The sequence below is a fragment of the Phocoena phocoena genome, chromosome 15 (assembly GCF_963924675.1).
Source record: "Phocoena phocoena chromosome 15, mPhoPho1.1, whole genome shotgun sequence".
Taxonomy (NCBI): domain Eukaryota; kingdom Metazoa; phylum Chordata; class Mammalia; order Artiodactyla; family Phocoenidae; genus Phocoena; species Phocoena phocoena.
Genome location: NC_089233.1, coordinates 10182240 through 10199415, shown reverse-complemented (window position 1 = coordinate 10199415; position 17176 = coordinate 10182240). Strand labels below are relative to the sequence as shown.

At 41.4% G+C, this 17176-nt stretch overlaps 1 protein-coding gene across 1 annotated transcript in view; it reads left to right on the top strand.

Annotated features, from left to right (window-relative positions):
• LOC136134535 (general transcription factor II-I repeat domain-containing protein 2) overlaps positions 1 to 14424 on the top strand; it is a 54678-nt gene extending 40254 nt beyond the window's left edge. Inside the window, exons 10-16 of the mRNA XM_065892182.1 lie at positions 2817 to 2873; positions 5622 to 5684; positions 6931 to 7008; positions 7936 to 8019; positions 9770 to 9953; positions 10286 to 10314; positions 12617 to 14424. Of these exons, the coding sequence (XP_065748254.1) occupies positions 2817 to 2873; positions 5622 to 5684; positions 6931 to 7008; positions 7936 to 8019; positions 9770 to 9953; positions 10286 to 10314; positions 12617 to 14220 (2099 nt within the window). The 3' untranslated portion in view covers positions 14221 to 14424. The remainder of the gene's footprint in view (positions 1 to 2816; positions 2874 to 5621; positions 5685 to 6930; positions 7009 to 7935; positions 8020 to 9769; positions 9954 to 10285; positions 10315 to 12616) is intronic.
• Positions 14425 to 17176: the final 2752 nt, after the last annotated feature.

The following is a 17176-nucleotide window of genomic DNA, read 5'->3' as shown; positions in this document are numbered from 1 at the left end:
GGCAGGCGGACTCTCAACCACTGCGCCACCAGGGAAGCCCTATATCTCAGTTTTTTTTTTTTTTTTTATGCGTTACGCGGGCCTCTCACTGTTGTGGCCTCTCCCGTTGCGGAGGACAGGCTCCGGACGCGGAGGCTCAGCGGCCATGGCTCACGGGCCCAGCCGCTCCGCGGCATGTGGGATCTTCCCAGACCGGGGCACGAACCCGTGTCCCCTGCATCGGCAGGCGGACTCTCAACCACTGCGCCACCAGGGAAGCCCCTATATCTCAGTTTTTAGAAAGCAAATTCAATGTAAGATTAACCTGTGTAATCTGTATAAAATAAAATTTGTGATTAATTTTGACTTGACTTGAAAGCACTGATTATCAGATCATTTTGAACACATTTGATACCCATTCAGTACATAGGATTTTTGTTGTCAAAACTCTAGACCAGGCATATTTTTGCTATAACTGTGAATAAATTTACCTGAGAGCCCTTGTCCTCTTGGTAAGTTGATACTGGTCATCTTAGCACTCATTTCCTTTTTCAAAAATTATTATTGTGGAAATTCCCTGGCGGTCCAGTGGTTGGGACTCGGTGGTCTCACTGGCGAGGCCCCGCGTTCGATCCCTGGTCAGGGAATGAAGATCCCGCAATCCATACAGTGCAGCCAAAAGAAAAAAAAAAATCATTATTGTGGTAGAATATACGTAACATAAAATTTGCAATTTTAACCATTTTTAAATGCACAGGTCAGTGACATTAAGTACATTCCCAGTGTTGTGTGACCATTACCACCATCCATCTCCAGAACTTTTTCATCATCACAGACAGAAACTGTCCCCACTAAGCAATAACTCCCCATTCCCTTCCTCTCAGCCCCTGGCAACCCCCATTCTACTTTCTGTCTCTATGAATTTGCCTATTCTTGGTGCCTCATATAACTGGAATCAGACAGTATTTATCCTTTTGTGACTGGATTATTTCACTAGGTGTAATGTCTTCAAGTTTCTTCCATGTTGTAGCAGGTGTCAGAATTTCATTGCCATTCACTTATTTGTAATTTTGCCTTTTTTCTTTATGGAATGGCTCTGAATCCATATCTCTAACCCAAATTTGATGATGAAATTTGTGCTCCAAATTAGGTCCTTCAAAAAATTCCTCATTTGAAGTATTTCAAAGGTCTGTTCCTCCATGCCCACTTTCCAGAGCGTGTCAGTATTTTAAGTTAATCTACACTGAATTTACTGTGTGTGATATTTAGTTCTGGGGTTTTGTTTTGTTGTTTTTTTTTTTTTACTTTTTGGAATGGAAGAGGAGGAAAAGAATGTAATCTTGATCTTGCTTAGGCTTGAACCTAACACGAGGCAATTTGTTTTTGTTTTTTTAAATTACTTACCTCAACTTCTGTTTGGTAAAGTCATGTAATGAGATTCAACATGGGTGCGTGACTTGCTTTTATATGTAAGTAATTTGATCTTTGTCACATTTGTGACTGTGTGTTACACAGGCTGACCAGTTTGATGATGCAACGTTGAAGTCACGTGTTTTTCTAGAAATGAACCAAAGATGGCCTCTGTATATTGGCCCCGAGGTGGTTTATTTTTTCACAGCAGGATGAGACCTGTCAACTCAAAATCCTGCCAGCCCCCAATTCCAGCTGCCTGTGTATGTGATATGCTGAGAAGGACACACCGTCATCTAGGCAGTGTTCTGGCTGAGAATGCAAGACCTGAGTCTTAACCATGAGGAAACGTCAGACAAACTCAAAATGAGGAACATTCTAGTGGGGAGGGGAAGGGGGGGAAGGAGGGGGCTCAAATCTTCAGAAATGGAATGCCATAAAAAACAAAGACAGACTATGGAACCATTCCAGATTAAAGGAGATGTGACAGCTAAAAACAAGACTTGACCCCCCAAACCGGATCCCCTACTAAAAGGGAAAGGCTATAATGAACATTTGGGCAACTGACAAAGTTGGAATACGAACGGTAGAATAAATAAAATTGTCTCACATGTTAAATTCTGTGAGTTTATACTGTGATCGTATAAGAGAATATCCCTATTCTAAGGAAATAGTCACAGAAGTATTCAGAGATAAAGGTCCATAATGTATGTACCTTTCCCTCAAATGCTTCAGGAAAAAGAAGTGTATGTATATACATCTATCTCTCTATATAGATTGGGGGTGGGGGGAGGGAGAGACAAAGATTACCAACAGGGTAAATTGTTAACATCATGTTATCTGAGTAAAGGGTAGATGGATCTTCTTTGTACTATTTTATTTTTGCAACTTTTCTGTGTTTAAAACTATTTCCAAATATAAAGCTTTTTTTTAAGAGAAGACATTTATGAGACAATTGAGGAAATTTGAACAATGCCTAGCTATGAGATGATGGTAAAGAATAATTGTTCATTTGGAGGGGTCATTGCAATATCATGGTAATGTTAAAGGAAGAGACTTTACTTATGTAGCTGCCTGTAGTTATGCAATATTTGCACACTGAATTCTGGGATTTACTTTAAACTACCAGTGCTGGGTGGGGTGGGCACGGATAAAACGGGATGACGTGAGTTGATGACTGTTGGCGCTGAGGGACGGGCACATGGCTTCATGATGCCATCTCTCTGCTTTTCTGTATTTGAAATTTTTCCAAAGCACAGATAAAAACAAAGGAAAAAACGTAAAGAAAGGATCGTTTGTGTGAATTTGATATTAGGGAGTCGAAGTATTGCATGTATATTCCTGTGGGGGTCTTGAATTATTTGCATTGTTCTTAAATGATTTCTTTTTTAAAATTTGTATTTCTGCCTTGTTTGCTTTCCTTTCAGAGAGCCATCATTCTTCTGTCAGCACTGAAGTAATAGAAATGGAATTACCAGTAGAAGGTTAGAAAAATAAGGCATTTTCTCTCTCTCTCTCTTTTTTTTTTTTTTTTAGTTTACAGTATTTTGAAGAAAATATACCCTTTTTTTTTTTGCGGTACGCGGGCCTCTCCCTGTTGTGGCCTCTCCCATTGCGGAGCACAGGCTCCGGACGCGCAGGCTCAGCGGCCATGGCTCACGGGCCCAGCCGCTCCGCGGCATGTGGGATCTTCCCGGACCGGGGCACGAACCCGTGTCCCCTGCATCGGCAGGCGGACTCTCAACCACTGCACCACCAGGGAAGCCAAGAATATACTCTTTTAAACACACATTTGAAAATACAGAAGACAACATGCCTTCTTAGAGAACTGGCCGAGTCCTCATCCTAAGATGTCATATTAAGAACTCTGTCACTCTCTTACTCTTTTGATTTGTAAATGATTCTACTTTAAGTGCCTGGGTATAGAGGTTAAGTGGTAAGAAAACTTTGCACTGATGCCCTTTGTTACTTTATTTCATTTTGTCTTCTTGATGGGCTTGCCAAAATCTTTTGAGCAAAGTTGAATAGAATTTTAGGAAATTCTTGAATTAGAGGTAAAACTTGATATATACTTCCCTCCGTTTGTATATAAACCCTGAGCATCATATTTAAGGCCTAAACTCTTAAAGTGGTTTATGTAAGATAAAATTAATAAAGGAGATTTCCTCTGCAAACATAGAAGTATGAATGTCTTTGTCAGTTTACAGGCAAATTGATCTTGTTTTTAGGGGTTGTACATCTGTCTCAGTACCAAAATGATTTGTGTTTTTCTTTTACATCAAAAACTTTCTCCAAGGAGCCGAGTTGCAGTCATTTTCGATAGCTTTCCTGATTTAGGGAGTCTGGAGTTTTTTGTTGTAGAGGATGGTTCTTCTAGTCTCTGACCTAGAAGAATTTTGGTAGATTTTGCCAGAGAACATACTACGGTAGAGTCCAGTCTTAGAATTGTTCATTCACTCATAAAATTAAATTCAAATTCATTTTGAACTTCATTGCCTTAGAACCAAGAAGACAAGCGGACTCTGTCGTTATTTAACTCCTGTTTATTTTTCTAAATTATGTCTTTTCATTGTGGTTGAAAAGAACCACATAACATACAATTTACCATCTTAACCACTGTGAAGTGTGCAGTTGGGCAGTGCTGAGTATATTTACATTGTTGGGAAGAAGATCTCCAGAACTTTTCGTCTTGCAAATCTATCCCTATTAAACAACAACTCCCCCATTTTCCCTTCTGGCAACCCCTATTCTACCTTCTGTCTCTATGAGTTTGACTACTTTGGTATCTCATATAAGTGGAATCATACGGTATTTGTCTTTTTGTGACTAGCTTATTTCACGGAGCACAATGTTCTCAGGGTTCATCCATGTTGTAGCGTGTGTCAGGATTCTTCCATTAATTTTTTGTTTCTTTTCTTTAACTCAATCTCTGACCTTCTCTGGATGTAAAGGAGGACAATTATTTTGAATTGAGTTTAAATCTGTTCCTCCCTTATGTCATTTTACTCTCCTTTGTAAAAGCCTGTTAAGGTATTGTTTGGTCATTTTTTAAATGGATGGATAGTACAATATTTGGAAAGAAGAAGACCTGTGTAGGAGTCAGTTGTAGAACGGGTGCTGAATTAGAATCAGAAAGTTTTCATGGGATGTTGGCCCTCGAAATAGTTCATATCTAAACAGATTTTTTTTATTATCACGATATTGTGGGAAGCCCATTTACAATAGAGCTGAATTTGTTTGATTTTTAAAACCTTTTTATTTTATGTCAGTCCTTTTATTTTTATTATTATCTATTTATTTATCTGGGGCAAGATGGGGCCACACTGCACAGCCTGTGGGATCTCAGTTCTCCAACCAGAGATTATACCCTAGGCCACGGCAGTGAGAGCCCAGAATTCTAACCACGAGGCCACCAGGGAACTCCCTAAAACCTTTTTATTTTAAAATAATTATAGATTCACAAGAAGCTGCAAGAATAGTACAGAGCAGTCCAATGTACCTTCACCTGTTTTTCCCCAAAGGTTACATCCTACATAACGATGGTACAATATCAAAACAGTTTGCATTCTAGTCTTTTGCTAACAATTAATGTAAGATTTGACAAATCTTTCTAAAATGAGCTAGAGTTAGGCGAGGTAAAGCTAGCCAGGCTTTTGTCTATACGTAGAACTTAATGTATATGTCATAATTCTTATCCACCAGAAAGCTCAATTAGGTACTTTAGGTGCCTCATATAAGTGAAATCATATGATATTTGCTTTTTTGTGATTGGCATATTTCACTGAGCACGTATATGTCGTGTACATTACATGCGTCCATGTAATAATAGACCACGAATCACCTGGGGGCTGCTGGCAGGATAAGAAAGGAGCAAATGGCTTTTTTTGAATCCTAGTAATTCCCGATGACAACCACAAAACACTAGGACCACACGTATTCCATTAGCTCAAATAGAAGGATATTCTGTGTCCATCACTGCGAGTAACTTCATATTATTTGATAATATCTGAAAGTTTCTTATCTCCTCTTATCCCTTATAAGATTATCCTTTATTACCCTATTATCCTTTTTAAAATTAAAATTACCTTTATGTTTATACCTCTATGTTTAGTAAATATAAAATGTGCTTAAAATGCCAGGATAAGCGACTTTTTGGGTATAGGAGCAGTAACATGTTGGAACATGAGAATACATAAACAACGAATGCCATTTTAGAAATTTTGTTTTTCAAGATTCTACTCAGCTTGCCCCTTCAGAAATGAGTGAGGACCCTGAAGCTGAGGTGAAAATTGAAGGTTGGTTGCCAAAAACCTCGCCACATTCACACGGCTAAGTACGGTTTTCATTTTTTCTGAAAGGGAAAAGATTGAACTCAAAGTGTGTGTACCTATGACCAGAGCAGCCCATATTCCCATCAGGTACCCAGTGCTCTAGGCTTGTCAGACAACAGAATTAGGCTGTGCAAATTAGCCCTGGCCAGAGTAGGGTCAAACTGTGCTTGGTCCAATGAGGAAAGAATGAAGCCAGAAGGAGGGGAATGAAGTGGGGAGGGGGAAACTGAAAGGGAGAGGGGAGAGGGGGAGGATGAAGGGGGAGGGGGAAATGAAGGGGGCAGGGAGGGAAGAATGAAGGCAGGGAGAATGAAGGGGGGAGAGGGGAAGAACGATGGTGTGTCTCCTTGTGTCCCTTTGAGGTCTTGCTCTTCACGTGCAGAATCTCAAACACCCAAATGGTTGGTCTTTCACAGAACACAGGGATTGAACTTCGAGTCCCTCAGAAAGGACTAGACAGGCTCATTTACATTTCCCATTTAAGTGAGCATTGTGTGTATCATTTGACCAGAAATCATGATAACGTCAACTGTGCTTTTACTATATAACCCCATCTGAGCCTTTCCCTGACTGTCTGTTAGCTCATTTCTCATAGGACATCTGCTTCCTAAGTGTCCTCTTGGACACATTCGTATGTCTTCTTTCCCACCCCCCACCTTTAAGCCGAGAATAACAGCAAAGGAAAAATTTTTTTCTTCTTTTTTTGGCTGAGTGGCATGCAGGATCTTAGTTCCCTGACTAGGGATCCAACCCATGCCCCCTGCACTGGGAGCTTAAAGTCTTAACCACTGGACTGCCAGGGAAGTCCCAGGAAATATATTTTTAAGCACCCTTCTTTTTAAATCAAATTAGACTGAAGTATCAGGGGCTATGAACTAAATAAAAGCCCTGGTGCCCTTTCTCCTTTGACATCGACATTAAACTACAGAGACTCAAACATCAATTATTGCCAAGCCAGCTAAATGTTCTCTGGAGTTTAAAAAATTTAGCCTGGCCTTCTTTTTTTTTGGCCATGCCTCCTGGCTTGCACAGTCTTAATTCCCCAACCAGGGATTGAACCCAGGCCCTGGCAGTGAAAGCGCCAAGTCCTAGTCACTGGACCGCCAGGGAATTCCCTAGTCTGGCCTTCTGATCAAAGTGGCAATTTGATAGTTTTAGAGGAGAAGTAGCCTAATGTGCTATAAGTTCTAAATTTCAATTTCTGTTTAAGGAAACACCAATTCATCCAATATTACAAATTCTGCAGCAGGTGTTGAAGATCTTAACATCGTTCAGGTGACGATTCCAGGTATGGAATTCTATCTGACTTTATCATAATTTAGATTATGTTTTTCATTTTGTTATATTTTAACCACTTTGTGACATGGGTTAGTCTCTTGGAGCTATTTTTTTTGCTAAGTTCACCCTGTCAACTAAGGAAAGACAATTCAGGAATATAAAATATGCTTCCAATTGCCGCACACTGAATATCTTGCTATATTGTACATTGTTTATCAGATATATTGCTTCTCACAGCCCTGCCCTGGTGCATTACCTGGAAAATACCCCTTAGGGCAGCCAACTCCAAGCACTGGCTACCATTGGATTGGAACTGGCCACAGAGGTGAAATGTATTTGCTGCCCATCAATTAATCTTCTTTTCTGAATAGGTGTATATAAAACATATCTGGAGAGATACAAAAGAATCTAATAGCATAGATTCCTCCAAAGAAGGAAACTTGAGAGCTAAGATAGGGATGGAAGGGAGACATTTCATGATGTACTGTTTTATATCACCTGAATTTTGAACCACATAATCATTTTTCGTTATTCAAAATTAAATAGAATAAAAATTTCAAGTATTAAAAAATTTTCCCCCCTAATCCTAGTACATACATCTTATTCATTTTACTGGCTGTATTGCACTGGCTAGGATCTCTATTATAATGTTGAAGAGTAGGGGTGAAAGTGGACATCCTTATCTTGCATGATATTGAAAATGTTCTCTAAAGTAGTATGTCTTATATTTACATAGTCATAATTTGGAAAATTCTCTGTCATCTATAATGCCTTAAATTTACAAATTTCCAAAATGCTTAATTATTGCTAAAACTAAACTGAATGATAAGCCAGGTAAAGTGCTTTCACATGTGCTAACAGGTGTTTCCTCCAACAGCTTTTCAGGGGAGCAAATACATGAATAAACCTGGTTTGCTTGTTTTTTTAATTTTTTTAGATAATGAGAAGGAAAGATTATCAAGCATTGAAAAAATAAAACAACTAAGAGAACAAGTCAATGACCTCTTTAGCCGAAAATTTGGTACGTTTTTATATTGTTACATAACCAAATTTTATACATTTGAAATATTTCCTTCTAATTGATTACTTTATCTAAGAAATTGATCTTTCTGTGAAGGAGATGTGATCAAAATTAGTGTGTATTTTTACTGAAGAAGAACTTTTACATGGAAACACTAATTTCATAATAATAATAGCTATCTTTTGGCCAATAGGCACATGAAAAGATGCTCAACATTGCTGATTATTAGAGAAATGCAAATCAAAACCACAGTGAGGTACCACCTCACACCAGTCAGAATGGCCATCATTAAAAAGTCTACAAATAATAAATGCTGGAGAGGGTGTGGAGAAAAGGGAACCTTCCTACAGTGTTGGTGGGAATATAAGTTCTGGTGCAGCCACTGTGGAGGACAGTATGGGGGTTCCTTAGAACACTAAAAATAGAACTACCATATGATCGTGCAATCCCACTCCTGGGCAAATATCCAGACAAAACTATAATTCAAAAAGATACATGCACCCCTATGTTCATAGCAGCGCTATTCACAATAGCCAAGACATGGAAACAACCTAAATGTCCATTGACAGATGAATGGATAAAGAAGATGTGGCATATATATATATATAAAATGGAATACTACTCAGCCATAAAAAAAGAATGAAATAATGCCATTTGCAGCAATATGGATGCTAGAGATTATCATACTAAGTGAAGTAAGTCAGAAAGAGAAAGACAAATACTATATGATATCACTTATGTGGAATCTAAAATATGACACAAATGAACCTATCTACGAAACAGAAACAGAATTACGGACATAGAGAACAGACTGCTGGTTGCCAAGGAGGAGGGGGTTGGGGGAGTGATGGAGTGGGAGTTTGGAGTTAGCAGATGTAAGCTTTTATATATAGAATGGATAAACAACGTCCCCCCGTATAGCATAGAGAATTATATTCAATATCCTATGATAAACCATAATGGAAAAGAATATTAAAAAAAGAATGTAGGGCTTCCCTGGTGGTGCAGTGGTTGAGAGTCCACTTGCCGATGCAGGGGACACGGGTTCGTGCCCCGGTCCGGGAAGATCCCACATGCTGCGGAGCAGCTAGGCCCGTGAGCCATGGCCACTGAGCCTGCGCGTCCGGAGCCTGTGCTCTGCAACAGGAGAGGCCACAACAGTGAGAGGCCCGCGTACCACAAAAAAAATAAAAATAAAAAAAGAATGTATATATATGTATAACTGAATCACTTTGCTGTACAGCAGAAATTAACACGACATTGTAAATCAACTATACTTCAATAAAAAATTTTTTTAAATAGCTATCTTTATCAAATCATTATGTTGTACACCTAAATCTAATACAATGTTATATGTCAATTATATCTCAATTAAAAATAAATTTAAAATATTTTTTAAATAATTATAATAGCTATCTTTCACTTACTGACTTTTTACCATAGCTGAGTATTGTTTTTAGTGTCTGACTTGTGATTCATCATTTAATCCTCACAAAACCCTTTTCAGGTAGATACTATGATAATGCGTATTTCATGGGGAGAGAAACAGTCTGCTACACTACCTGTTACCAATTTCAAAATCAATAAAATTATTCATACACCCTAGCGTGGCTGGAAAATAAAGTAATGGCTGATCACCAATGTTGTTACTTGATGCGATTAATTTTAAAATCTTGACATTAAAGACAAAGCATGGTTTCGGAAAAGCCAGTGACACACAACTGGTTTTACACTCTTTGTATCATCACAGGTGAAGCGATTGGAGTGGATTTCCCTGTTAAAGTTCCCTACAGGAAGATCACCTTCAACCCTGGCTGTGTGGTCATCGATGGCATGCCCCCGGGGGTGGTATTCAAAGCCCCTGGCTACCTGGAAATCAGCTCCATGAGAAGGATCTTGGATGCCGCAGAATTTATCAAATTCACAGTCGTCAGGTACGTGAGAGTCCCCTGCCTGGTCAGGAGAATGAGCTGCTGATCGTAACTTGCTCGAGGTGGAGAAGCTGGGGGGCACAGGGATGCTAACCCCAGGACGCGGGCTGTGGGTCCCTGCAGTCAAGTGCTATGTCATGCTGCCTGTCACACTCAGTTCATCGTATTCTGCTTCTGGGAGCTGTGTGTCCTCGCTCCCTTTTCTTGGTGATCGTGGGCAGCCTGTTTTAGTTTAGCCTCGCACTGACACTCACAAAAGTTTGTCAAATAGAACTAAATGGACAAGAGAGGAAGAGTGACCTCTGTTGCACTCACCAATGTCTCTTTCTCTTCAGACCACTTCCCGGCCTTGAACTCAGCAATGGTGAGTATCCTGGGGGAGAGAAGATGGTCCTAGCCCCTGCTGTGCCACGTGCGCTGTCTCAGTGGACACTCACCACCAGAAAGAGCAAAGCATGCCACTCTTTATGTGCATTTTGTTTTTCCTGCTTCTTTTAAAGCCCTTTAATTCTGTTGCTCGAGTTTTATTAGCCAGGCGTTTTTTTCTCATATAACAATTTGATGGAGCTTGCTGTGTGTGATAACATACCACATTCTTATTCAAGAGTCCTTTATGGGGTCGGCGGGGGCGGCTCATATCATAATACTGAACTACTACTCTACCTTATTTGGTAAATAGTACCTGCCTGGCCACCCCTGACCTCCCCACAGTTCAGAACCAACAGGGCCTGGCACAGCAGGACTCCCAGAACCCACTCCAGTTGACTTCTGTTCTGATTGGGCAATGTCCCAATTGTTAAATTTTTTTTTTTTTTTTTTTGCGGTACGTGGGCCTATCACTGTTGTGGCCTCTCCCGTTGCGGAGCACAGGCTCCGGACGCGCAGGCTCAGCGGCCATGGCTCACGGGCCCAGCTTCTCCGCAGCATGTGGGATCTTCCCAGACCAGGGCACGAACCTGTGTCCCCTGCATCGGCAGGCGGACTCTTAACCACTGCGCCACCAGGGAAGCCCCCAATTGTTAAATATTTTTAATGTCTCCCCTAAAGTCCTTGCAAGCAAGTCAAAATCCTATTGGATATTAAAGCAGAAGGTGTAACCAACAAGGACCTCCTGTATAGCACAGGGAATTATACTCATCTTGCAATAACCTATAATGGAAAAGAATCTAAAAAAGAACAGATATATATATATACTTATATATATATGCATATGTATGTATAACTGAATCATTTTGCTGTACACCTGAAACTAATACAACATTGTAAATAAGTATATTTCAATAAAATTCTAAAAAAGTAAAGTACCTATAGAAAGAAAAAAAAGCATAACATGTAACAATGTTCCCAAGAGTCATCTAGGGAACCTCCTCATTTAAATTTGGAAACTAAAGTGTTCTTTTAAAATCCACAATTATTATTCCTAAACTCCTCTGGTTGTTAAATAGCTTTTTACGTTTTTAATAGCTTTATTGTGGCATAAATTTACATACCGTAAAATTCACTTGTGCAAACTGTACACAATCCAGTGATTTCTAGTATATTTACGGAGTTGTGCAACTATCATCACAATCTAATATCAGAATATTTCCATCCCCCCACCCGAAAGATTCCTCCTACCCATTTCTGGTCATTTCCCATTCCCACCCCCAGCCCCAGGCAGCCACTAAATTGACTGCTTGTCTCTGCCTACATTTTCTTAAAGTGAATTTTTATACCTATGTTCTTTCAAAGTAAAGCTCACCTGCGTCGTGGCCCATTTCTTTACATTGAAAACAAGTAAGTTCTGTGAGGGTCTGTGGCTATCACCGGTGTCTTTTGGGACTCACAGCAGTTAAATCATACGTCTTCTGTGCTCATTCCCTTCTCTGTTATTTCAAACTTCTCTTGAAAATCAAATGAAAAAATATATGTTAAAATGCAGATACCCTTTCAAATCATTCTCATTTAAACCAGATGGGCAAGCATAGCCACTTGCTGAACCTCACCAAAGTTGTCTTTCTTTTGGCTTATCTACCTTTTAATTTTATCTATTTATTTATTTATTCATTCATTTATTTATTTATTTATGGCTGCATCGGGTCTGTGTTACTGCACACGGGCTTTCTCTAGTTGCAGTGAGCGGGGGCTACTCTTTGTTGCGGTGTGGTGGCTTCTCTTGTTGTGGAGCACGGGCTCTAGGTGCGCAGGCTTCAGTTGTTGTGGCACGTGGGCTCAGTAGTTGTGGTGCACGGGCTTAGTTGCTCCATGGCATGTGCGATCTTCCTGGACCAGGACTCGAACCCGTGTTCCCTGCATTGGCAGGCGGATTCTTAACCACTGGGCCACCAGGGAAGCCCCTTGGCTCATCTACCTTTTAAAAAAGGGAATTAGTGGCCAACATTGAAAAACCGGGGACTTTTTCATAAAAGTCCATTTCCAGGTTTTCTTTAGCAATCTGAAGATCTGGGCAGGCCAGGGCCATGCTCCCTCTGGCAGTAGTTCGCTTGCCCCGAGTGTCCCCCGTCCTCACCCCACACCTCTGCAGGGCTGGGGTGCTCTCCAGTTAACCACGCCCCACCCCGCCACCTTATCCCTTGCATTTGTCATCATGCTCTTGCTGGTGTTAGACTAACAGTCGATTTAAGAGAAAACTGAACTGTTTCTTGTCTCCATGTTTCTATCAAAAGTGGGAAAAAGAAAGATAGACCAAGAGGGCCGTGTATTTCAAGAAAAGTGGGAGAGAGCATATTTCTTCGTGGAGGTGCAGAATATCCCTACGTGTTTAATATGCAAACAGAGCATGTCTGTGTCCAAAGAATACAACCTGAGACGCCATTATCAAACCAACCACAGCAAGCACTATGACCAGTACACAGAGAAGATGCGCGACGAGAAGCTCCAGGAGCTGAAGAAAGGGCTCAGAAAGTACCTCTTAGGGTCATCAGACATCGTGTGTCCCGAGCAAAAACGAGTGTTTGCAAATGTGAGTCCAAAGGAAAACCCTGCCGTCCAGCCCATAGAAGACGTGGCTGGGAACTTATGGGAGAAATTACGTGAAAAAATCAGATCATTTGTGGCCTATTCTATTGCCATCGACGAGATCACAGATATAAATAACACCACCCAGTTGGCCATATTCATCCGCGGCGTTGATGAGAATTTTGATGTATCGGAAGAACTTTTGGATACGGTGCCCATGACGGGGACAAAATCTGGAAATGAGATCTTTTTGCGTGTTGAGAAAAGTCTTAAAAAGTTTAATATCGACTGGTCGAAATTAGTAAGTGTGGCCTCAACTGGCACTCCTGCAATGGTAGATGCCAACGACGGGCTGGTCACAAAACTCAAGTCCAAGGTGGCGATGGCTTGCAAGGGCTCAGATCTGAAGTCCGTTTGTTGCATTATTCACCCGGAATCGCTCTGTGCTCAAAAGTTAAAGATGGACCACATCATGAGCGTGGTAGTTAACGCCGTGAACTGGATCTGCTCCCGCGGACTGAACCACAGCGAGTTCACGACTTTGCTCTATGAGCTGGACAGCCAATACGGCAGCCTTCTGTACTACACGGAGATTAAGTGGCTCAGCCGCGGGCTGGTGCTGAAGAGGTTCTTTGACTCGTTGGAAGAAATTGACTCCTTCATGTCTTCCAGAGGCAAGCCCCTGCCTCAGCTGAGCTCTCAAGATTGGATCAAAGACTTGGCCTTCCTGGTGGACATGACCATGCATCTGAACACGTTGAATATCTCTCTCCAAGGGCATTCCCAAATCGTGACACAGATGTATGACTTGATTCGGGCGTTCTTGGCTAAACTGTGCCTCTGGGAGACTCATTTGGCCAGGAATAACCTGGCCCACTTTCCCACCCTGAAATCGGTTTCCAGAAACGAAAGCGATGGGCTGAACTACATTCCCAAAATCGTGGAGCTAAAGACGGAATTCCAGAAAAGGCTGTCTGATTTCAAACTCTACGAAAGTGAACTGACCCTGTTCAGCTCCCCTTTCTCCATGAAGATCGAGAGCGTCCAGGAAGCGCTCCAGATGGAGGTGATTGATCTGCAGTGCAACACGGTCCTGAAAACCAAATACGACAAGGTTGGGATACCAGAATTCTATAAATACCTCTGGAGCAGCTATCCCAAGTACAAAACCCACTGTGCCAAGATTCTCTCCATGTTCGGGAGTACCTACATTTGTGAACAGCTCTTTTCCATTATGAAACTGAGTAAAACTGAGTACTGCTCCCAGTTGAAGGACTCCCAGTGGGATTCTGTACTCCACATCGCGACGTGATGAAACACACTCCCGCAGGATCCCGTGGGCTGGAAGCCTAGAATCCTCTAGGCCCGAGGGGTTGCAAGATGAGAAAATGAGTTATTAAATATATCTGGTTTTCTGTTTTTTCCCACTTTGACTCAGAAATGTCATTTGCAGTTATCATACTTGTTTTTATGACATTTTATGTTTCCCCATAGCCCAGTAAAAATCAAGAAAGTTTTATTGTATTTCTAGTAGTTGACTCTTCTTATGCCTGGCCTGTTTCACTCACTCACATACTAGCTTGACCCTTGTGGGCATTGGGGCTGCATCCCAAAGTTTAAATCAGTCCACAGAGAAATGGAGAGACAGATGCATATATGCACTGGGGGTATATGTGCACACACATCTATCTCCCCGCCATTGGCATGGAATTCCGTGTGACCTCACGTGTTTCCAAGTTGAAGAAGAATCAGTTAGAGACGTGTTCACATACTGTGGCGTCTCTGCCTTAGCTGTCCCTGCCTCCACACGAACCTGGAAAGGTAGGACTTAAAATGGAAGATCCCAAAACAAATAACGTAGGTTTTCAAAGCCTAAGTTGAGGTTTGGGGGCTGTCTTTTTTTTTTTTTTTTAACCTTTATTTTGAAATCATTTCAAATGTATAGAAAAGTTGCAGAAATGAAAAGAGCCTGAAGAACACTTAATGCCCTTTTGCCAGATTCTCATATTATTAACATTTTACCCCGTTTTATCATTCATTTGCTTTCTCTCCCTCTCTCTGTCTCCCGTGTGTGTGTGTGTGTGTGTATAACATTGCCTGTGTGTATAAATGACTGTATGATTATCTGTAATAATGTATATAAACATATGTGCGTAGTTTCTTTCTGAACCATTTGAGGGAAAGCTGCTTACCTCATTTATCCCTAAATACTTTAAGGAGTATTTTCTAAGAAGAGGGTTTCTATAGCCATGATTTAGTTACCAACTCCGGTAAATTGAACACTGAGGCAATACTTTTGTCTGGTCTACCATTCATATTCCAGTTTTGTCAGTTGACCAAATAATGTCCTTTCCTTTATAGAATTTTTCCTCTGGAGGGTTGTCACTTAAAAACATATAGATGCACCTGAAACTAACATGACACTGTAAATTAACTATACTTCAATTGCAAAAAAAAAGTCACAAAAATTTATCAACTCAAAAAAAAGCATATAGATACAGATATAGACATAAACTTAGAGATATCTGTGTTCTTAGTATCTATTAGTTGCTGGAATTAGTGACCCCAAATTGTGAATACTTTCCAGATTTGGAGGAATTAATCTGATTAGGGTACAAAAAGGTTGAAGATCCTACCTGATGACCCATTCAGGAAGCAGTGGAGGAAAAGGCATTGATAGAAATGAAGGGAAGCTGCCCGGGGGAGAGACCAACCTCTAGGTGGTCACCTGGGCAGCGGACCCAGCCCCAGCTGGGGCCTGGATGTATGTCCTCAGACACAGGAATGACCCAACCTGGGCAGTTCCTGACCTTGGGAGGTAGACTGCAGGTCCAGCTGGGTCTGGCTGGCTCAGAGGCTCACTTCCTGGGAAGTGAATGAAGGATGGACTGGTTCACAGCGGAAGTCAGGGGAGGCCAGCTTCTGGTGTACCCGAGCAGATGTTGACTCTGAACACAAGAGGCGTGGTCCTGCAAACCCTGCGGGGAAAGACCAGCCCCCACGTTTTTAGACAGGCAACTGGGGCTCAGAGTGATTAAATGGTCTGCCTGAGGCCACGCAGCCAGGAGAGGATTCAGACCCAGGTTCATGTGACTCCAAGGTCCATGTTCTTCTTCCTTTTCTAAGCAGCCACCATGCTTACGTGGAGCCCTGGCAGGCATCTGTCATAGAGCTCCCGCTCATCATTGTCACGTGTGGCTCCCGGGTGGTTAGCCCATCAGGTAACAGGGAGGTGACCTCAGCGTTCAGTCTGGGCTGCCTTCTGTTGGCTGGACCATTCATGGGGCTGTTCTGCTTTGATTCAACTCCCAGGGTTCCCAGGTTCCTTCTCTACCTGTAGTGTGTGCTGGGCCAAGTGGCTTGACCAGCATGGTCACTCGTATGACTGAGCCAAGACTGGGAGAAACCCATTTCCTCTTATCTGTAAGTGACCAGCTTTGTCCAGCCTCATATGCTGCTTCCCACACAGGAAGAGAAGCTCTCCATGCTACCCATGGCCTTCGAGACAAGCTGCATCTTTTATGAGATTTGCAGCTCCTGTTTGCATCATGGTATCTTTGCATTTGGGGACAGACCCACCAGCAAAGACTTGGAGGCCATGGGCTAGCAGCAGTGAATAATCGCTTTCTGGTACAACCTCCTAACTGGGCAGGCTCTCAGTGAATAATCAGAGGCGCCCCTCCCTATAGCTAAATTATAATTCTTTGTGTGTGTGATAAACTATTGTCCTTCACTGAATATTCACAGCTCTATTAGCCAAGACCCCCACTATGTCTCAGGGAGTAAAAACTGGGTAGACGTCTAAATTTCTGTGCCCTTTCTGTGCCTTAGTAATGGCCCCAGGATGGCTATTTTCAACTGAATCTGGAATGAGAGATCAATTATACTCTCCTGTTTATATTTGCCAGTTTAAAAAAATGTTTATTCAATTTATATAAACTAAAATAAATAAGTAAATAACAATTCACCCATTTCTTCCACCCCCACCCACCCTCCACTTATTGCAACCACCAATCTGTTTAATGTATCCAAGAGCTTGGTTGTTTTTTGTTTCTTTCTTTGTCTTTTAGACTCCACATATCAGAGAGATAATACAGTATTTGTCTTTCTCTGTCTGACTTATTTCACTTAGCATAATGCCCTCAAAGTCCATCCATTTTGTTGCAGCTGGCAAGATTTTATTATTTTTTATGGTTGAATAATATTCCATTGTGTATTTATGCCACAATTTCTTTATCTGGTCATCCATTGATGGTCGCTTAAGTTGT